This window comes from Hirundo rustica, chromosome 2, assembly GCF_015227805.2.
Source record: "Hirundo rustica isolate bHirRus1 chromosome 2, bHirRus1.pri.v3, whole genome shotgun sequence".
NCBI classification, from domain to species: domain Eukaryota; kingdom Metazoa; phylum Chordata; class Aves; order Passeriformes; family Hirundinidae; genus Hirundo; species Hirundo rustica.
Window position 1 is genome coordinate 21847718 of NC_053451.1, and position 22667 is coordinate 21870384.

A 22667-nucleotide genomic window follows, 5' to 3' on the forward strand; every position below is an offset into this window, starting at 1 on the left:
AATGATGCTGATTCTCCAGATGATGCTGAAATTGCTGTGGGTAGTTTGTTTCCTTTTGTTTGTGTGTTTGGTTTTTTCAAAATTATTGTCCTGTCCTCACTTCCTTTGCTGTGCACACAGCTTCTGCTGCTGGGGGAGGTTTTGTGTCACCAATGTTTTGCAGCAGTTTCACCCAGCAGTTGCAGGCACCTGGACAACTGGTTGGCAGAAGTGGAGTTGTTAAGGTGAGGGTGATATTTTTATTTCTTCTTATTTATTTACTTCAAGAATCATCCTAGGTATGCCAACAAGCTATCCTTAGTCCATGCTACAGAGAAAATAATGCCTGGTGCTATTCTGTCATCAAAGACAACAGGAAGCAACACACTTCTGAAATAAATATGCTCTGAGTGCTGATGTACACTCAGTAAAATGTAAATGAAGTAAAATATCAATGATTTATGAAGGTGTGTTAAAAATAATTAGAGACAATTATTTTATTTTTTTTTTCACTTTCAAAAAGCTGGTCTGTTTTAAGTGTGTGCATCCAAAGACCTGCCGTGGTTTAATATTCTCTGGCAGTGTGTCAAAGCTGTGTGTACATCAGGCTGTTCAGGCTGCTACACTTTCTCCTAATTGACAGGCAGATGGGGTTTTTTCCTGTCTGCAAGGGTGATGGTGAGACTTAAGTGCCGTGGGAGACTGTGTTAGGTTTTCAATTACCTTTTTTTCTTGTTTTTTTGATTGTTCTTCTAAGCAAGTCTCGTGGCTGACTGAACTGAAATTTCTGTCCTACAGGAAACTCCGAAGTTGCACTTGGAATACAAGCAGCAGCCTGTCTTCTGCAGTATAGAAATGTAGGGGTTTGCAATTTATCTTTTTGAAAAGGTTAGAGTGTCCCAGCAATGTCAGGAAAGCTGGGTACATCTGTGTCGTACCAAGAATACTGTGATTCCTGAAAGAGCAATAAATCCTTTCCAAGTCTGATAGCTTAGACTTTAGACTTATACTTAGACTAATTTTGCTTGCCTAACTCAACGTCCTGCATGAGAACAAAGCTGTTGAGCTTTGCCATTTCGTTCTCATGCTAAAGTCTTAATACTTGAGTGATTAAAAACAAGGAATGTGAAATCTTTATTTGAAATCCCTAAACGGTGATCAGCTGCCCTGCAGCACATTCTGTTGATTAATGATTTTTTTTTCCTTAGAAATGCGCTGAAAGGGTTTGTCAGTTGTGCTACAGCATCTAGTCCCTGAATCCTGGTACCTTGCAAAGTCACCAGCATTCAAATTCAGTGACAAGGCTCTTGGAAAGCTGCTGTAATGTCTGCCCCTTTCTGTTCTCCTTCCCCAAGGTCTGATTTGCAAGAGAAGGTATTTCATGGATGTGAGTCATTCAGAGGTGGGGGTTGATAGTTATTTCCATCCCTTGCTTGTACCTTTCCTGTTGAGCTCAGCCTTAGTTGCAATGTGTGTGGGGGTACAGGCTTGTAACTGCCCAGCCATGAAGTGCTGGAGATTCCTAAAGGGAAAAAAATTCTGATTTTCTCACTTTTCAGAAGAAAGCTGCTGGTGAATTAGAGATGGAATAGTCTAAGCTGCCAATCTTTGGGATTGCTATTTTAAGTTAGCCTGGTTGAAACCCTTTTAAGTTTTCTCTTGCGTTCCCTTGTGGCGTCTCTAATAGAAGTTATTCCCGAGGATTCGTGCTTCAAAGCCTCCATGGGAATAAGTGTGGAGTAACATGGGTGTAGTGTAAAAATGGTACAATGGAAGTGTTACCTGGTCAGGGTGATTTCATTGCAGCTCTGAGGGGCTGTCATGCCCTAGGAGCTGGGGCAGTGCTGAAAGCTGGAGCGGGACTTTGTACAAGGGCACATAGTGACAGGACAAGGTGAACGGCTTCATACTGGGAAAGGGGAGGTTTAGATTAAGGATTAGAAAGAAATCCTTTGCTGTGAGAGTAGTAAGGCACAGGAACAGATTGCCCAGAGATGCTCTTGATGCCCCATCCCTGGAAGTGTTCAAGGCCAGCCTGGATGGGGCTCTGAGCAACCTGGTCTAGTGAAAGGTGTCCCTGGCCAAGGCAGGGGAGCTGGAACAAGATGATCTTGAAGGTCCCTTCCAACCCAAACCATTCTATGATGCAATACGTGGTGTGAAAAGAAAATATTTTATCATGGGCATGTTCCCCTGTGGTTTCTGTTCATGTGTGACAGGATGTGTCAGGCTCATCACTTTTGAGAGAATCAATTGCTTCAACTGAGTTACACTTGCGACTTGTTACCCCTCATGGTTAGCAGAAAGCTTTAACCTACACATCCAGGTGAAAAGTGCATGTTTCATTTTCCCAGTAAACTCTGAATGCACTACTTTATTTCTGAGCTGTTTTAAGTAGAACTTAAAGCTTTGCTTAGAATCTCTTATTTTTTAAATTGTTTTCTGATCTTAAAGATGGGAACAGAAATAATTGCTTCCTCTAGGTGATAATTCATGTCTGAAGACATCACTGAAGATCTTCAAGTCAAAAAAAAAAAAAAAAAAAAAAAAAAAAAAAAAAAAATTAGGGAAAAGTATAATTATTGTTTTAAACAAACTAAGTTAGATTTATCACCAGCCTGACTACATACATTTGGTTTGCTGTCAATGTTTCAGTTGACAGGGCTACAGGGGTGGCTTCCCTGAGAAGCTGCCAGAAGCTTCCCATATGTTGATAGAGCCAAGGCCAGCTCGTTCCAAGATGAGCCCACTGCTGGCCAAGGCTGAGCCCACCAGGAGCAGTGGTAGTGCCTCTGGGGTAATATATTTGAGGAGAAAAACCCCTTGCACTAATACAGCCAAAGAGATGGGAGAGAATTTGTGAGAGAAACAGCCCTGCAGACAGCCAGGTCAGTGGAGAAGGAGGGGCAGGAGGTGCTCCAGGTGCTGGAGCAGCGATTCCCCTGCAGCCTGTGGTGCTGACCATGGTGAGGCAGCTGTGCCCCCACACATGAGGGTCCGTGGGGATGCAGAGACCCACCTGCCAGAGCAGATGGATGCCCATAGGAGACTGTGATTTTTGGAAGCCCAGGCTGGAGCCGACTCCTGGGCAGAGGACCTACACTGCAGCAACCTGTTCCTGGAGGATTGCACCCCATGGAAGTGACCCATAACAGAGCACTATGTGAAAAACTGAAGGCTGTGGGAAGGACTAATGGAGAAGTTCATGGAGAACTGTTTTCCATAGGAGGAATCCTATGCTGGAGTGGGGAAAGAATGCGAGGAGTCCTTCCCTGAGAAGGTCACTGACACGGAGGAGGAAGAGAAAATCAGGAGGAAAGTTAGAACTGGGAAGAAATGAGGGGTGGAGGGAAGGTGTTTTAACATTTGGGTTTATTTCTTGTTACCTTACTCAGTTTTGAGTTTTAATTTGGTAATATATTAAACTAATTTCCCCAAGTCCAGCTTGGTTTGCCCATGATGGTAACTGGTGAGTGATCTCTCCCTGTCCTTATTTCAATCCATGAGCCTTTTGTAATATTTCTTCTGTCCCTGCTGAGGAGGACAAAGGAAGGGAGAGACAGAGCAGTACCCACCCTTTGGCAGGTACCTGGCACCCAGCCAGGGTCAACCCATCGCACTGCATTCATTTTTTTCCTTTGGGTTTGTCGGGTTTTTTTTCTTCCTTCTCTTTCTATAAAGCAGAAAGATTGCTGTGGAAAGCCTTCCCTGCTCTCTGGGCTCAGAATTAATCTCAGTATAATCTCAGTTATAACACCAGACAGGGAGGTACCGCTCGAACAAGCTGCCTGCCTTTCTGCTAAAACCATACCTGGGGGAAGTCATTGAAACTGTCCCCTCACCCTGACATTAATGAAAAGGCTAATCTTCTTTAAGTCTCCTCTAGCCTAGCAATCTCTTAAGGGGCTGGATACATGATTAAAAAGCAGAAGGAAAGCAGCTGTCTTTTTATCCATTCTTAATTATTCCGTGGTAGTTGATAGGTGTTGATTTCCTGGGAGTGTCATGGTGATGGAGGTTACATTTCCCTGTGTTGTTGGGACTCAGTGTTCAGAGGGGGGTTAGTTGAATGCTGGAGTGGGAGCTTTGGAGATGGAAAGAATGAGTCTTACTTTCTGCAATTTCATCTGGTGATGAAGGGCTGTCTTTTCTTAGGAAACATGCAGCTAAAGGCCAAAAAACAGCTATCCAATGTCAAGGCAAGAAAGGCCTCTTTAATTACCTTTTTTCTTGTTTGCTTTTCCCCCCTTCTTTCTGTGTACCTCACCAGCTGGTGGCCAGGGGCGTTTAAGAACAAGCTTAATTAGAAAGTCAAAAATAACCTCTTGCTTTTTCCTGCTGTAACTTGGTGAGTGAAGTCCAATAAGTATTCTAGGATTGTTGTGATTGTTCTTTCACTGCTCACCCCAGTCCTCATTGCTTCATTTAAAATATGAGTTACTGAATTCTTATTGGTAAATTGGAGATCATTGTGAGTGCTGTGCTTGCATTTTGAGCTAGTTCTGCCTGTCCGTGAGCCACAAGGAGTCTGATCCCTGCTTGGAAGTGCCCAGCTCTCCCAGCTGGGTTTCAGGGAAAGCTTACAAATATGCAGGTTTTGTAGGGGCATTTTCTGTTCCTTCTGCCACCCCTACTGATTTGCTTGTCTAATTAAATGGGTGCCAAGTGCAAGAGGGGCAATAAACAGTCTCCTGTCCTTCGGTCCTGCTGTGTCCCACTTGCAGTGGCACTGGCTGTCAATCTTCAGGAACACCTACCGTGCTCCTCTGTAAGTCCAGCTACCTCTTCTTCAAATGTCAGGTTCAGGGAAATTTAATTTCCAGCCCAAGAAATAACCCACATCTGAAAATGGTTTGTTCTTCATGCCCTGGCACTACCTACAGTCAGTGACATCAATCTGTTTGGGCCTCTTTTCAGCACCTGTAGACTTGGAGAAATTAATCTTGGAAGAAAGTAGGAGAAAGAAGGATTGTTTGGAAAGTATTCCAAGATGTTATTTAAGTGAACAGAGGGACAAAAGAGCAGAGGATGTCTCTCACTTCTCCTAAAACAGGCTAAATATTCAAAGTAAATTTCCACACATAATATTTTTGTTAAACGAAAAGCCAACAATAAATAACAGTGACTCTGAGTCTATCTAGTTTGTGTTCTGCCCTCTGCCACAACAGCTGTGTGACATAGAAACAGTGCACAATGCAAAGAAGCCTCATTCATAGAATCTGGAAGTGTGTTTTAAAGCAAAGTCTCAGGCCCAAGTACATTCAGCTGATCATGTGCTTGCATACATGTAAACTTATTATTTCTTTAGCTAATTCTTTCAGGTTGGTGAGATATGTCAGTGGTGAACTGTGCCTTCTGCTACATACAACACAAATTGCTCTTAGGCTGAACTCTTAGAGCTGAAACAACCTTCCCCATGCTGGAAATAGTAATTGGGCCGTTCCCACTAACCAGCCACAGGTAACTACTCTCATTTTGGAAAATGATGTGGTTTCAGGTGTCCTGGGCTATGGTAACATAGTTACTAAAATTCAAACTCTGTGGAAGCCAGGTATGTTGTTAGATTTGTGGTTAAGTTTTTCCTCTGGACACTAGACTTTCAAGAATCAGACACCTTGTATGAGTGATAACTATAAGCACATGAGTGTTACCCGCTTCTGGTATCTGAAAATGCATTGAATTACTGTGCAGGATACAAGTTTTAGTATGATACTCCAAAGTAAAAACATTCATGCTTCTCCCTTAAGGATGTTAATTGTAAAAAAAACGGGTCCATTATCCATTCCTTCCATGTTTCCCTCATTTCCTGCAACTCTGTCCCAGGAGTGCTTTGGGCAAGCAGCGCACTGCAAGCAGGACCTCCCTTTCCTCTGCTTTCTGGCAGCCTCCATTTCCAACCCATCTTTGCTGAGCATATTCTTCTCCTCTAGTGATGCACCAGTGTCTGCTGGTAAGAGAGTTTCACTTCCTCGTTTGGAAACCCACCAACCTGAACTGTTGTTGCTTTTTTGCATGCTTTTGGGTTCCTTTGAGTTCTAAGCATCTTGAGAAAGGTAGATAGGATCTGATTTTTGGAGGCCCTAACCCAGTATCACTCCACTTGAAGCCCTGCAGGAGAGATGGGCAGTGAGTACTTCTGAAAGCCAGGCTGCTTCTTTTTTTATTTGTCTATAGAAAGAACTGTGTGTAACTACTGGAATATTATTACTTTAATGAGCTGTTGTCTCTTTACCTGCCTTAACTTTGAATCTCCTGATTTCTGAGCAATTATATCTAAAAAGGCTGTATGGAAATAGGGCTTCAGCTAAAAAAAAAAAAACAAAAAAAAAAAAAAAAACCAAAAAAAAAAAAACCAAAACCCCCTAAAGTAATGTGTACCTGTTTTAGAACTTACTGAAACCCTGAAGATGTTGAATTGAAACTCACGGCACTTCCACCAGCTCCAATTTCTCTGTCTATTTGCATCTGTAGTATAATAAAATTTAAAACTGTCTCACATAATCTCCTATGCATTTCCTATTCCATTTGATCACATGCAGGGAAAGATTACAGTAGTAGCTTCTCTCTCCTCTTTGAGTATTTGGAAAGGGGAAGTCAAACATAAACATGTTCCATTTCCACCAGCATACCCGAGATGCAACTATTTTTCTAAATGCAAAGTGTGCCTAAGGTCACTTCCAGGTGTACATTCCAGGTCCCTGAATTTCCTGTAGATTTTGAAGTACATTCTTTAGTTGTTCAGTAGTGAAAGAGGGCTGTTTATCAATTAGAAATTGCTATCTGACATCTGCTAATGTAACTCACCTGAGTTTACTTATACAATAATCTAGGTATTTCTGTTATGAGTTGACAACTAGAAAAAAGGAGAGGGGAAGAGGTGTCAGAGTGTGAAGTTCAAATGCAGCATAGAATGATTTGGGTTGGAAGGGTGCCAAAAAAGGTGCCATCAAGCTCTGGCCATTGTTGTTTAGGTGGATGGTACCTCTCCGTTTTTTAAAGGAAAGATCTGTTGAGCCTTGTCAAATGAGGGATTTAAATTGAATTCTGTTTTATAAAGTCTGCTATACCCTTTCTTGTCTGTAAAAATCCCAGCAGTGATCCACCAAGTCATTTTGTCTTTCTAAGAGACAGAAGCACAGAAATTCAACAGGGACAATTGAAGTAAAAGAACGAAAAGTTCTCAATAAGCAGACAGAAAATGCATTTCTCTAAAAATGACCTCTAGGACTACAATTTCATCATCAAGTCCCTGACTACATCACGTCCAACAGACTAGAAATTTTAAAGACATTATCAGAGGTAGATGTATCAGGAGAAGTTAGGTACTCCAGCATTTGTTAAATACCAAAGCCCAGCATTTACAAGTCACTGTTATTCGTGGGGCTTACACTTAACCTTCCAGCAGGGGACTGAACCCGCACCTCTCCTTGGTTGAACGCTGAATTTCTTGCAGTCCTCAGTAAAATGGTGGCTTTTTTTGTGGAGGGCATGTGTTGTTGGATCAGGCTTGTCAGAGAAGGTCTCAGCATGAGATGAGAGGGAATGACTTTTTGGGATGCTGAGGGAGTTTTTGTGTGAGATGGACCTTGAGTTGGTCAGCAGTGCCAGGCCTCAGGCAATTAAGCTCACAGCAGCCCCAGAAGTGTGGGGTCTGTCCCTGGAAACGCAGCCAGAGGGGCGTTCAGCCACCTGTAAGCTGTAGCAGGGGTTTTTCGAGTGATGGTGGGACCAAGGGATGGACACAACGTCCTTCAGCAATGGAGTGTAGGGGTGCTGCCCTCTCCTTGTGCATTGAAACCACCGTGCAGAAAGGTCTCTTACTGTTATATTTTGATTTAGGAATGCAGAGGAATGAGATTAATGCATTTAGGCAACATTCGTGGCAAAAATATTTTAAGACAACTTTCTCTGTGTAACTATCTTGACTCTTCCCAGCTCCTTCAGTTAGAGTCCGCACCAGCCTGAATGCAATTTCCATGCATTGTTTCAGTCTGGAAATGAAACAATTTTCATTAATGGAAACCTGGTTCTCAAGCAGAACAATTAGACCCACTTCAGGTTGAAAAAAGATAAAAGCATGCTAATTTGGATGGAGGACTCTTCTTTCAAGGCAGCCAATTGAGTCATCAGCCAGCCACCCACCTGACTGTCTAACAGGTAATTAGGAGATAGTCCTCTTTTTGTGTGGAGTGTGTGCGTAAACCTCCACACTCTGGTGTCACTGCCCATTGGGACTTCCAGGGGAAAGAGCTAGGCAGTGGCAAAAGAGTGAGGAGAGCATGTCAGTCAGACGGTGCCCAACGAACTGACTTCTTTTTTTTATCTAGCTTATTATTTTTGTCTTTTCAGCAGCTTCCTGGAGTTCCTGGCAGCAAAGCCGTCATGGCAGACCTGGGCTGCAAAAAAAACAGCGACTGCACCGTCTCCAGGCTCCTCAGCGTAGTGGAGAGTGAACTGCGGGCTGGGAGAGACAAAGGCGACCCCACGGAGAAACAGCTCCAGGTCGTCTTGGAGGATGCGACGCTCTGGCAGAGATTCAGGGAAGTCACTAATGAGATGATCGTGACCAAGAATGGCAGGTGAGTGATCTGCTCAGCACTGCGGGCTCAGTGGAGGTGACAGCCAGGGGGGCTAAGCTCTATGATAATACACTGTGTGTGCACACTCGAGAGAACTGCAATGAGCACACCAGAGTTTTTAGGGGACTGCAGATTTGCAGTCTGTTAAACCACTGTATGAACAAGATGGGGTGAACCTGCTTATTTTTGGCCGCTGCCAAACCGTTCTTCCATGCTGGAAAAATATATTGACCAACTTGTGATTGCACAAAAAGGAAACTTTTGCAAGGGAATACCTCTCAAAACACTTGGAATGACTTCTTATGCTAATAATCATCAGTCTGTATTAGCAAGTCCTCACCTGTAGGCTTCAAATTACTGCACAGAGGCAGACTGGTGCTGTTATCCCCAGCTGCAGTTCCCATCCCTCTGGCCTTGGGTATTATCAGCTTGTACGAGCAGTCTGTACCAGAATGGGTGCAGTAGAACTGCCCGAGTGTTCTGTATGTATGTGGAGCCTGAATTGCATGGTCCCACAGCTGTCGCCGGCGCCCTTAGAAACAAGTGTGGAATATTGCTTAACATACACAGTTTTAGGACAAAACATTGTGGTATAAATGGATCACAGGTCTTACTATTTGGGGAACACAGAAAGGCACAGGAAAAGAGCGAAATATCTGGCGAGAAGGATGCTAATTCTGAATCAGACACTGGCTTGAAGAAGGCTGTCCACAAAGGTTCTGCTCTGAACTGGGCTGACAGCAAAGTCCAGCCCATAACAGACAAGAAGCTAGCAGAATAAGATTTGCACAGTGATACTAAGGTTTTTATTTAATTTATCCTCCCCAGCCCTCTGCTGCTCCCCACCCTAGCCGCTCCCTCAACATGTGCATTTTTTGCGAGACCTCTCGGGAAATCCGCATAGGAGAGAGGAATTAAGAGATGGAGAGAAAGATTTACTCATGTGGTGTGAGTTTCATTAATTTTGCAGACTTTGATTTATCAGAATTTGTGGATGAAATTACTGTTGACTGTAGCTTGATGAGGGAGATAGATGCAAGCAATAAAAATGAAAAATCTAGTCTGTTGGCTCAGTAAGGTGATTCTGCAGAGAAACATTTAGTTTCCCGAAGCACCAGCTCTTGGTGTAAGAGTACCTGTTGCCATTCTGATTCCTCCTAAAAACCCATACTGACAGAAATCTGCTGCTGAGATTCTCTTTATATTGTGAAGCTGCTTTTCCTTCATTTAAATTGCTTTGAAAACTGCTGTTAGGCTACAGCAAACTTCTAAATGGACTTTCACTTGCTGTACAGTTGCTTAAACTGCTCCTTAGCAGTCTAAGTGACTAAAAATGAGGTAGAATGGGTTTGCCTCTGATTAGTTAAATTGGTACAAAGAATCACACCTTACCAACAGGGGTTTTTTCAGTTTCTTTCCTCTCAGCTAATGAAAGTCATGACTTCACGGTGATACAAGTTCTTTCTGAAATGTCAGGGTGAGTGTGTAGATAAAATCTTTTTATAATGTTGATAAGGGAACCTTTTGCTGTCTGAATATGCCTGGGGGTACTTTTTATTTCATTGTGTAAGCTGCCTGATTTTTTTATTTTAACTTATACACGCCTTATCAGCCTGATTCTACTTTTCCTATAGCCGGTGACATCTCTAGAAATGTCAGTGAGAGCAGGAATAGGTTCTTTACAATCAAACTACAGCCATCTCAAAACAAAAATTACAAAAGTATGTCACACAGTTATTTGCATTAATCCTTTTTACATGGTTACAGTAGCCTCAGAGATAGGAAAAAGGATCTCTGCATTTCTGAAAGTATCTTTCATCAAAAAACACAGCAGCACACTAAAACAAAGAAAATACAGACTGGCCTGCAGCAAAGAACTCTGTACCATGCTATTCAAAGGGAAACAAACTTGAGACAATTTCCTATGAGTTCTGAGTTTTTTTCAGGTTCAGGATTATTCAGTGATTGTCTCCAGAGATTCTCAGTAGAAAAAAATATTGATCTTATTCTGCTGCTGCGAAATGAGTACAGCTAAACCATTCTTGCTGAAGGGTAGATTAATGCTTTCGAAAATTGTGTTCTATGATGAAAGAGAAGAGCCAGCCTGAACTTTTGTGTGTGAAAACTAAAACAGTTGGTGTGGACAGACGCATTGTTAGCAAAGCTCAGAAATTAAACAGAAACCCGATAGGGGAGTGTCCCAGAGAATGAAAGTCTAATTGATTAGTGATCCTCAAGTGTCAAATTCTAGCATGCACAATTCTATCTGCTCTGAATAATCACCTCTAATTGGTACTGAGGGTCCCAAAATATCACAGTTAAATGAATTTCAGTGTTAATATACAGATACATCTCTGTGGCTGTATCAGGCGTCGCTATAATAATCACCTGCCCTAGCAATATGCCTAGGGGAGATAGATATATATTCTGAACAGTACAGACATCATTAAAATTAAACCATGTGCCATATCACAAAGTACATCCCAACGGGTGCAGCTGGTGCAGTGGGAAACCGTCTCCTATTTTACTCAGACCTACTGTATGCGATTGACACTTCAATATCAAATGCACTGTTACCTGACTGAGTAGGTTTCCTCCCTCAGTGTTTGTACCATATTAGCTAGGCAGTATCCTGAGACTTTGAAATCCCTGTTATTGCCTGGAGACAGGAAGGTGCCACCGTTCCCCTCTGCGTATGGGGAAAATCCATAGGGAATCAGTGCAGGCAGCCACGAGTGGGGGAAAAGAAGCCCTTTCCAGGCTTGAATGCTAGAGCAACTTAACTGGTTACTGCACATTCAACTTTGATATCAAACATCTTCCCACTCTAGGCCTGTACTGCGGAGTAATTGCAGCAGATTTGCTGTAAATAAATTGAAGAGGCTGAAGTGCTCGGCTATTGCAGCCGTGGAGGTCATGTGTGCACCTACCTGATCATTGAAAGAAACATTCTGACTGAAGCAAATACAGAGAAATCACAACTTGCCATGCTAAAAGACAGATTCTAACAGTAAAGCCGCTTCATCAGCAGAACGTGTTAGGTGGTAGGAAGGGTAGGGGCTCTCCATGGTTAGAGCCTGTACAGTCAAAACACGCTGGTCCAGGCGAGGCAGGGAATTACTGGGTGTGAAGCCTGTTAACACAGGGAAGTGCTCTAATCTTAGTGCTACAGGAGGTTAAAATTGGTGGTGACTTTATTCCCTCCTGGATGGGTCTATAGGTCCTTTGGGGATAAACTTGAGTCTCTCAGATAGAAGGGCAGAGCAGCCTGCCTGGTTGTGGGCAGAGGAATCAACAATCTGCGTGTAACATGAATAGCTCTGTGCAATCTACTGAAATTAAATTTTCGTGTGGATTAATTTTCCCCTCTAATTCAATTTCAGCCATGTATCTAAATGTGTTACCTTGAACATTGACTGGGAGAGATCTAAGTGTTGGAAGGAGCAATGTATCTGTACTTTTTATCATATCCCAGTGTGGTAGCTGGTTCATCCTGATCAGAAAGACACATGCAGTGTATAAATCCTTAACTAAGCCTCTATGTAATCAGAAAGATCATGGTTCACAGTACCTTGGAGACCAGGGAGGAGTGCTGTTCCTCAGGGATCAGTACTGGGACTGAGCTTTTCATTACCTTGGTTGGTGACAGGGGCACACCCTCAGCAGGTTTGCCAGCAACCCCCAGCTGTGTGCCCTGGTTGACACGTGGAGGGAAGGGATGTCATCCAGAGGGATCTAGACAGGCTTGAGAATGAGGCCTGTGCAAACCCCATAAAGTGAACTTTATGGTTCTGCATTAAAATACAGGCTGGGTGGAGAGTGGGCTCAGAGCAACCCTGAGGACAAGGACTCAGGAGTGTTGGTGGACAAGAAGCACAACACGACCCAGCAATGTGCACTGGCAGCCCAGAAAGCCAAACACATCCTGGGCTGCATCTAAAGCAGTGCGGCCAGCAGGGCGAGGGAGGGGATTCTCACCCTCCGCTCCACAATCATGAGACCCCACCTGGAGTGCTGCATCCAGCTCCGGGGTCTCCAGTACAGGAAGGACATCGACTTCTTGGGGCAAGTCCAGAGGAGAGAACCTCTCCTATGAGGAAAAGCTGAGGTAGTTGCTGTTGTTCAGCCTGGAGAGGAGAGAGACGTTACAGCAGCCTCCCAGTACCTAAAAGGGGCTACAAGAGATCTGGAGAGGGACATTTTATTAGGACATGGAGTGATACAAGGGGTGGTGAGGCACTGGAAAAGGCTGCCCTGAGAAGTTGTGGATGCCTCATCCCTGGAGGTGTTCAAGGCCAGACCGAATGAGGCTCGGAGCAACCTAGTCTAGAGGAAGGTGTTGGGGACACCAAACCAGGGACTGGGACAAGGTGATCTTTAAGATCCCTTTCAACCCAAACCATTCTATCATATATCCTTCAATACTGCACTGACCCTGTATCAGCAAGTATTAATATCAGATGAAAAATCTCAAATTTCTCAAATTCTGTCTTTCCCTGTCAGCAGAAGGTGCTGAATGTGTGCAGCAAAAACAATATAAAGGTATCCAGAAAGGTGAGTGGGATGTCATGGGAGATTGTTAGCAATTTGCATTTGGGTGTCACTAGAGAGTATGACTGCAGGGACAGAGACTTCCAGTCCTTTAAGACAGCCTGGAGTTTCAGATCCCTTCTTATTTATTTTGGATGTCTTGTATGGCTACCTAAGCCTTGAGAGCTACCTTACCTTAGCCCTGTGGCTATGGAGCTCAGGCCATTCCTCTGGCTGCTTGGTGTACTCTCTCTGTAGCCACAGAGAAAAGGAACTCGAAGATTCACTGGCCTTCATCGGCATTTGTTGTCCATAAAAACGTGGCACGGAGAAATGGCAGTTGCCAGGAGAGGTCAGTATGCAGGTGTCTGGGGCAGGGAGGCCAGTTTCTCATGGAAGAGGAATGTAGCAGGTGATGCGTAACAGCAGTTACATGTATTCCTTGACTAAGAAGCTCAATGAATGGGATACCTTTGCTGGGAGACACCTCTGTTCTGATGTCCACACATTATTCCCAGTTCCTGAAAGTGTTGGAGCCCTATTAGCTCTACTGCTGCAGACTTTCAGGGCAGTTCAGAGCTGTGTGGGCATCGATCACAAGCTCTGGGACAGAAAGAAAACCACTGAAAGTCAGCCTATGAGTTCCTGCAAATCTCCTTTACAAAAGAAAAAAGTAATAATGAAAAGGGATTGAGAAAAGGTGGCATTGGACCTTTAGGCAAAAAGGAGCATTATCCCAAAACTAAACAGAGGCTGGATTCCAGTTTTAAACACACGAGGTAGCGGAAGGCTGGGTAAAGGTTTAGAGCTTGCGTGTGAGATGGAACAAAAAGCAAAAGGATGTGGTCAAGCTGGTGAGGTCAGGGAGTACGGCAGTACGGGATAAATTACTGGAGAAACTGCCGAGTGCAAGGTCTGATGGCAAGGGTGGATTGAAGGAAGGGAGGATGTTTTTTTATTCTGAACTAGTCAGTGAGCATCTGGAAACAAACAAACTGAGGAGAGTCTTTCAAGACCGGTTTCCAGTGGTGTCCCCCCTGTCTGTTTCTCTGGCCAGGCGGATGTTCCCCGTTTTGAAGATCAGCGTGTCAGGCTTGGATCCAAATGCCATGTACTCCTTCCTGCTGGACTTTGCTCCGACTGACGGCCATCGCTGGAAGTACGTCAATGGAGAATGGGTGCCAGCTGGGAAACCAGAGCCACCGAACCACAGCTGTGTCTACATCCACCCAGACTCTCCCAACTTTGGGGCCCATTGGATGAAAGCTGCCATTTCCTTCAGCAAAGTCAAACTTACCAACAAGCTCAACGGGAGTGGGCAGGTAGGGCCTGATGTTTCCACACCACCTCTTGGCTTCAATTGCAAGCACCTACCAATCAAGAAATATCAAGGGTGCATTTATGTAATTATAGAAGCCCTTACAGGCCTCTTCACCCACAGATGCCAATTATTCTCTGGAGGCCAAATGTAAACAAGGATAAACAGGCCTTAATTGGCACTTTCAGATTTTAATGGCCTTCTTGATGTTAAGAGAGACAGAGTGCTGTGGTTTACTTAATCGTCAGGGGTCTTTTCAGAGTTGGTCTTGTGTGCTGGGGATTTTTACATAGGACTTCAGAGAAAGGGGGAAAAATGGCCACGGGTATTAGGTTTTTGTTGTGTTCCCCAATGTTGTTTGGTGTAAGTGGAGTGTTGGCAGGAGTCAGATGGCAGAATAAAAGGCTGCTCCTAAATTAAATAATTACTATGTCTGCTTCTGCATCATGATAATTATCAATATTCTATTGAATCAGCTTTGGCCTTTGGAAAGAAACCACATGTACCAGAAATAAGTGACTTTCTCTTTGAACCCGTTAAAAATGGGAACAGGAAAATTAGTTTTGTTTCATATTTTATTTTTGATGATGCATCTAAAGGCAAAATGTTGCACAAGACATTTTGTTCGCTTGTTTGTTTTTCACAAAACTCCTACGGTGGATGATACTTGTCAGCCCAGAATCAATTTCTTTCATGTGAATGTTATACGTTCTCAATCTGTTATTTCCATTAGGTTTGTGAGGTAGCTCTGTAAGCTTGGTACTCTAATGAGGTAGGAAATTATCTCAGGTTTTACAGATTGGGGAACAGCGAGATGATCTGACTTTTCCTTAGTCATATGTGGAACCAGCACACAAGAATTATTGAAGAGGATAGAACAGGATCTGAATTTGCAAATGCTTGTCTTATGTCCAGGATCTCCAAAAAGTCAAAAGCCTCAGAAAAATAAGCCTGGGGGGGAAGAAAGCTACAGGAAACTTGGAGGGTCGAGTCCTTGGGGAACAAAACAAGGAAACAGTGTATATCTATCTCTATTTCTATCTATCTATCTATCTGTCTATCTATCTATCTATCTATCTATCTATCTATCTATCTATCTATCTCTCTGTCTCTATCTCTATCTCTATCTATATCTCTATATCCACAAAGGAGAGGAATATAGCAGAAAGCAGAAGAAAAGCCGTATGAGAAACAGAACCCAAACAAATGTTACTGCATTACAAATGACTGAAGCTTCCTTTGCTTTCTTTTGAAATCACGACCACCGTGTTAAAGTAAACCATGTCCCCACTCCGTGCTTCAGCTGCCCCTCCTGTGATGGTATTAGAAAGTAATTGATCACTATCAGTGCTTTATGCTAATAGCGATGTTCTTTATTTTATATATATATACACGTATAGGTATATATGTATTTATTTTATGCATGTAATATATATTGATGTGTGTGTGTATATATATAGGGGTGTGTGTATATATATAGGTATATAGGTATATGTGTATGTATTTATGTATACATCGCTTTGAAAAGTACCAATTTAAAAAAATAATCTTTTTCTTGCACTAGACCCAATTAAAGGACCTGAGAGACTTCCTGGAATCAATGCTGTTCACAGCTTTAGTGCCAGCTTAGGTGATCTGCCAGGGCTTGTATAGATACACTTCATCCTGCCCAGGAAGGAGACTGGATGACTGCCTTAGCTTCCTCCTGGCACCTTTCCTGTGGTGGTGATTCCGAGCCTTCCAGACAGCAGAAGCAGGACGGGGAGCGCCGCTGAGCTGTTTCAGCAGCCTCTACTGCAGTGGAAGCCCAGGGGTTTGAGGACCATAGCTGCTAGCACAAATACTCACTGATCCTGCTGCATCCAAAGCTTTAAATACATCCCGGTGAAGTCTCGTTCTGTCCAGCCCTGTGGTTATTGCAGGGCTGGAAGGCACCTGTCCTCCTGCTCCAGCAGTCACTGGCTGGGCAGGCTCAGCAGTGACAGCTGCTCTGTCACAGAGCCAGGGGGTGGCTCTGAGGTACCAGGGTGGCACCGGGGGCTGTCTCTCTGTCTCCTTTCCTGCAGATAATGTTGAACTCCCTGCACAAATACGAGCCCCAGGTGCACATAGTTCGCGTAGGAGGCCCCCACCGGATGGTGATGAACTGCTCCTTCCCTGAGACCCAGTTCATAGCGGTGACTGCCTACCAGAATGAGGAGGTAGGTGGGCGCCGCGCTGTGCTCTGCTCACCGCTCGTGAGGTCTGTTCGGAGCTGATCAGCTACAAGAGCAGCGTGCCTTGTTCTTGTTTCCCCACCGGTCTCGTGCAGTGTAGTACTCCATCCAGTCTAGTACTCCGTCTTTTCTCTGCAGTAGAACATTGACTAATCTAGTGTCTGGCTCCAGCACTAAGCACGTTAACTTAATATCCTGCCACAGCTGATCCAGACTGATCCATCTATCCCGACATCCCAACCCTTTACTGGGAAAAAAAGCCAAACAGCCCTACACTCAAGCCAAATATGTTTTTCCAGCAATAACTGATAGTTATAATGATAACCCTATCTCTCTATGTTCCCTGTAATACATACAACTGCAGAATAACACAATACTTCACGGGAAAAATTTCTGCCCTTGAAGGATGCTTTGGATTGTAAGAATCGCTAACTCCATCAGATTTACCAGACCAGCTCATGCCAGGCTGCCCCAACTGGTGCTTTGCCTGATCAATACACAGCAAAGCTGTCTCCTACCCAGTCCTGGAATACATCAAGTGTGAGGATATATTTTAGGCTAACCTGGGCAGTTCCACTCAGATTACTCTGGAGTATGTTTTGTCAAGTTTCTATTTCAAATTGCCTTCACTAACATGCCTTGTTTTCTGTAAACTCAAGATAACAGCTCTCAAAATCAAGTATAATCCCTTTGCCAAAGCCTTCCTGGATGCAAAGGAAAGGTGAGTTCATCTTTGGTTTTTTTGATCCAGAAGATTTTTGCTGCTTGATATGGTTAAAATTGTGACATCACCATATGAACGATAAATTACATAACTGAATCTTGTTTCTGCTGTCTTAAATCCAGAGTCACTCCAATGATGTTACTGGGGAGATTAATTATTGGGGAGACTGATAATTATTACAATAGGTGCTGGGGTGGGTGAACATGCTCTTGGGGATCCTGGCACTTATCTCTGCCTACACAGAAAGCTTGAAATGAGATGGTGTGAGCTTCCCCAGTAGTGTTATACCCCACACATATTCACCACAGTGTACTTGCACTCCAGTGAATCCTGTAATTTGATAGGTCAGGGAGAAAAAATGTCAACCCCAGGCATCGAAAAGCATAGTTGAAGTGAAATTAGAGTGTAACTGTAATGTAACCACCCTGCTGCTGTCTAAGTCTGTGTGAAAATTTAGGATGGGTTTATTAAAGGTAAGATGTCAGAGATGCTTCCCTCAGAAATTATTTGTAGTTTATCTTGCAAAATTTTCCTTGCATCACCCACGTTAATGCACAGCGGCACCCAAATGATGTATTCCAGCCCATAATTTCTAATTAATTTTGTTTGGACCTGCTTTATCTTTGGACATGTGAAGTGTCCCGGGTGCCTGCAGGGAAACCTGTATTTCCTTTCATTCCTCTCACCAATTACGAAGCTGCTGTGTCTCGGTGTTAGGGTTTCCAGCTGGGGAAGGGGGAATGCTGCCTTCAGCTTGCCTGCAAGCTGGAATAGTGCCCACAGGCAGATTTAGAATTCCATGTTCAGCTCCCAAATATGGCACAAACTTAGGAACATTTTCGTTTATGTCATCAAACAAAAGCTCCTGCTTCCTTTACGGCAGAACATGGGGATCTCTGCTGCTGCCCAGCAAGGTTAAAGAAGAGGGATTTCCCTCCCTTTTTATCACTTCTCCAATTTTTAATGAACAGCTCTGGTTATAACTTTTGTAATTTTTCAACGAGAACACTTACCAATAAGTATTTTGCTTTTCAGAAACCATTCTAAGGATGCTCCAGAGACAGTCTCCGAAGGTCAACATATGACTTATTCTCACTGTAAGGTTTTTATTCATGTCAGCTGCAAGTTTTGTGAGATATGATTGGTGCTGGGAACCTGGGCCTTGCTTAACTGGTGGATACTGGTCACTTACCAAGTCCTGAATTGTGTTCATTGAGAGGGACCCTTTAAAAACATAAGGACATTGAAGAGACCTCACAGTAGAAAATCATGTGAGAGGTCCTGTGGAGGGAACATTTTCTATACAATCGATTTTTTCAATATTAAAAGGAATATAGAATCAAGTTGATGTATGACATTTTAAGGGCTTTCTTACCCCTTTGGTTTTGTATTTGTGACTGTTTTTGTCACCTATAAAATTATCTTTCATAGGTAAACAGGTAAAAAATGGGGAGAAGCAGAAGTTGCATTTGCTTTACTGATAGTTTTTCTTTCATTTGCTCTTTAATGTCTGCGACATTTTCTGGTGGCTTTCAGGTCTTGTTTTCAGAGTCGGTGGGTTGGGAAGGGGGTGGAGGGTTGTTATTTTTTTGGCAGCTGTTTCACAATCTAGAGTCTTGAGATCAGCTCGGTATTTCTGAGGCGCAGCCGATTCTGCAAGAAGGCTGGTCATTTCTCAGTTGTATTGCCGCACTTCAGTTGCAGCAATAATAATAGTTTTCTTCTCGCTTTCCCCTCCGAGTGGGTGGCTGGTTGATTTCCAACCCGGATCCGATGTGTGCCTCGGGAAGCTCTAATTACCAGTACGGCGGACCTTTGCCTCTGCCCGCCCCGCAGGCTCCCCACAGCTGCGAGAGGTACTCAGCGCTGCGAGCCCACCGGGCTGCTCCGTACCCACCCTCCTACGTGCCGAGGAACCACTCTCCTACAGGTACTCCTGGAGCGCTGCTTTGCCGCCTCTGCCTGCCCGCCCCTTGCCTTAGGTTAGCACAGCAGCTGGAGCAAGCCCGAGCTGAGGCTAGGAAAGGTCACGGCGAGTCTCTGGAACAACCTGCACGGGACCCTTCATGCACCCAGGGCCACTGAGGCGGCAGAACAAGAGCTACCAAGAGCTGGGTGCACTCTTAATGATAAACAGGAGTGTATCATCGTGCTTTCACTACTTCTTCCAGTTATACTTCCACTATAGCTTCCAGTTACACAAAAAGAGCATTGCAGGTCTTCTTTCGATGTCCTGCCCATGGTACATTTGAGCTCTCACGTCAAAGCAGCTCTCAGGTAGGAGCTGATGTGAGGCAAAGGCATTTGGTCATGTCAAGACATCCTTTGAGTGCTTTTCACTTTCTAGATCTGGGTGCAGAGTTCCAGAATTTGATTCCCCTTTGATCACAAGAAGTAGGTCGGAAAAAAGAGCAGGGGTAATCTGCTCGCTAATTATAATTTAGCAGGGCTTCCTGTTTAATGGAAGTATTTATCATAGAGTAGTTTGGCTTGAAAAGGACCTTAGAGATCATCTTGTTGCAATCCCCCTGCCATGAGTAGGGACATCTTCCACTAGACCAGGTTGCCCAAAGCCCCATTCAAGCTGGACTTGGAAATTTCCAGGAATGGGGCAGTATTTATAAAACTTTATTATGTATTTTAGCTCAAAATATAAGGAAATCTGTATCAAAACATTGCCTGATATACGTCAGCTGTGAAAAACTATTAGTCAGACTTGCAAAAATGCAAATCTGTCATGCTGTACCTTCTCATGTATCCCGCCTGGGATTGCAATGGCACCTGGCCACTCTCTCAATGAACATGGGAATTTTGCCTTTTTACCTGTGGTTGGGACTTTTGTCCTACTACCTGTGGTCGGGGACCTCATGATCAGATTGCTGCCTTAAGCCTGTCCGTGTTTTGCTGTCTTAAGACAATATCTGTAATAGTCACTGAGGATTTGTTTGTTGCCTTTTTTTCCCTCCCCGAAGTTAACTTATTGGAGAGCTCCAGCAACAGTCTTCAGGTATTTTCAGGACATGACAGCTGGACTTTGCCACCCTCTCCACACACTAATTTGCTCTCAGTGCCACAGACAAAGGGAGGTGCCAGTCCTGGACCCAGGTAAGGTTACAGGAAAACTGCTGGTATGAGGAGCACTGAGGCTTATAGGACTGTCCTGGTGATTTGTCCTTTGTTCCAAACTTTAATCAGTGTCCCGGACTTGAAATGTGCCCTAAGTGCCCAATTCAAGATTCCCGGGCAGATCTTTCTGACAAGCTAATTATCTTCTGCTCTTATATCTATGGGAGCTTCATTTTTCCCCAACGCTGTTGAAAACCAGGATATTGGAACACTCACAAAGAATTCTGGTCTCTACAATCTGTGAACATTTTAAAACCAAATTATTTTTCTCCATATATTTCTCACTATTACCCTGCATGAAATGAGGATCCTATTCTAGGAGTAGATGGAATTTAGACCTAGAGAATCAATTAATTATCAAATATTTTCCCTTCTTTTCCCCAAAGGAATGAATGCAATAGTTTCTTCTCTCAACTTGGGTGTCAGGAGAATCAGCTGCAATTTCAAATGCAGCGTTATCTGATTGAGTAGGTTTTCTTCTCAGTGTTTATACCATAGTAGCTAGGCAGTATCCTGAGAATTTGTGAGCTCCCTCTCTAGAAACTCATGTGACTCTGTTCCTGAGATGGGAAGAAGGAGAGTCACAGAGCCACGTAAAAAGATCCTTAAATTTTGAAACCTCACAAATACTTGTACGTTTCTCTCCATGCCTCCCTCCAGGATCACCAGGTGTGACTGTTGCTGGTGATTTTTCACTTAGGTTCTTCAAGGCTGATCTAGTTTGGTAACTCTATTTGAATAGCTGCCTTTGAACAGATAATAAAATTGACTTTACTGTGGCAAGTCTTATGCAGGCTAAATGCTTTGAAATAACTCATTCAATCTGTGCTGCTTTCTTTCCAGCCACTACCCCTGCCTGTGGACAGTGAGCAACAGCGCTGTGAATGTTGCCAGCCCAGGAAGCGAGGTGAACAGCAACCCTCCAAGCGTGTTTTTAAGGGGTAATGTCCCCTTACCTGCTGCATCATCGGTGCAAATCCCTCTGCAGGGAATGGTGCCTGGCAGCATGGAAGCACAAGGGGAAGGCACTCTCACCAGACTGTCCGACTCCACATGGACACCCTCACACTCCTTTTAATGGACAGGCAGCTCCTGAGGGAAGCTCAGCCAACCAAGACTGACACAAATGGCAAATGATCCCCGAGGAGCGCAGTGCAGAGCAGAATGTATGCAGGAGAAGGATCTCATCACTTGCACTAATGTACCTTCTGTGTGCCAGCTAAGCCAAAATGCAAAGGCAGGAAATATGATAGCAACCGACCTGTTACTGCAACTTTTATGCATCATTCAGAGTGATGTCCAGAAAGAATCTTTATAGTTAGCTTTGCTTCTATATCACATTAAAAATGGTCAGAGATGTGGGACTGAGTGAAGCAGACGTGGCAGCTAGATACTCATTTTAGAAGTTCCTTCTGTAACTGACAGCCAAGTACAGGAAAAATTGTGAGCAAGTTTGCAACTGGTCATTTGAAGGGACAGCACTGCTTTAAAGGCTAAATCTCATATATAGAGGTTTTTACAGTAGCTGAAACTAAAGCCCCCCAGGGGATGAAACTGGACTGATGTCCTAATGCCACCAGCATTCTCTGTCCTCTTCCCTTCTCCAGCTGCTGTTCACTGTGTGTGTGCCATGAGGACAGTGGGCACACTCAAACTGCAAATGTGGCTGCATTGTAGCAGCAGGGTGAAGGGCATTTAGAGTCTGATGTTACAGCCTTTGAAATGGAAAGTTCCAGTGTTTCCAATATGTGCTCTTTTTGAAAGGGTGGGAGGAAGAGGATTATAGGAAAAAAGATTCAATTTGCATTTCCCCTTCGCTTCAGCTATACAGTACAAATAAACTATGAATACATGGTGTATTATCTCCTCAGTGCCTTTCGAAGGTGTAAACACACACACAGTCCTTCTCACCTAACAACTTCTGAGCTATTTAAAGCAACTCTGCCAGAAGCAAGTTGACAGAACAGGAATTTTCTATTCCTTGTCCAGTTACTGGGTGTAAGCTCCTGGGCATGGTATTTCATGTCTTCACACCTGTTTCCCTTCTCACTTTGTCTGCTTCAGCTTCCTTTTTCAGGCTACCACTTTTCCCATCCTGCACGAGTGTACAGCATTTAGCACAGTGCAGTCCTGATCCTGTCTGGGATTTCTAACTACTACTCTGATGCAAATAACAACAGCCATCCCCCAGTCTT

General features: G+C 43.8%; 1 protein-coding gene across 2 annotated transcripts; it reads left to right on the forward strand.

The window, feature by feature from the left end:
* The first annotated feature begins 121 nt into the window (after positions 1–121).
* On the forward strand, positions 122–22495 carry TBX19 (T-box transcription factor 19). 2 transcript variants are annotated; one of them, XM_040055796.2, is made up of 9 exons: positions 122–224; positions 8329–8558; positions 14146–14410; positions 16473–16607; positions 17282–17343; positions 18382–18443; positions 19088–19276; positions 20319–20451; positions 21316–22495. In XM_040055796.2, exons 1-9 carry the CDS (start codon positions 153–155, stop codon positions 21548–21550), a joined length of 1383 nt encoding a protein of 460 aa, XP_039911730.1. In that variant the 5' UTR covers positions 122–152; the 3' UTR covers positions 21551–22495. The 2 variants fall into 2 exon arrangements, with proteins under 2 accessions (XP_039911730.1, XP_039911731.1); XM_040055797.2 differs by lacking the exon at positions 122–224 and adding an exon at positions 7905–8136.
* Positions 22496–22667: the final 172 nt, after the last annotated feature.

What these genes read in the sequence shown, in the direction of transcription:
- TBX19 (XM_040055796.2), top strand. Translation starts at nt 153, where the DNA reads ATGTTTTGCAGCAGTTTCACCCAGCAGTTGCAGGCACCTGGACAACTG. An exon ending in ATCGTGACCAAGAATGGCAG is followed by an intron (nt 8,559 to 14,145) that starts GTGAGTGATCTG and finishes TTCTCTGGCCAG; the next exon opens with GCGGATGTTCCCCGTTTTGA. An exon ending in CTGCCTACCAGAATGAGGAG is followed by an intron (nt 16,608 to 17,281) that starts GTAGGTGGGCGC and finishes TGTAAACTCAAG; the next exon opens with ATAACAGCTCTCAAAATCAA.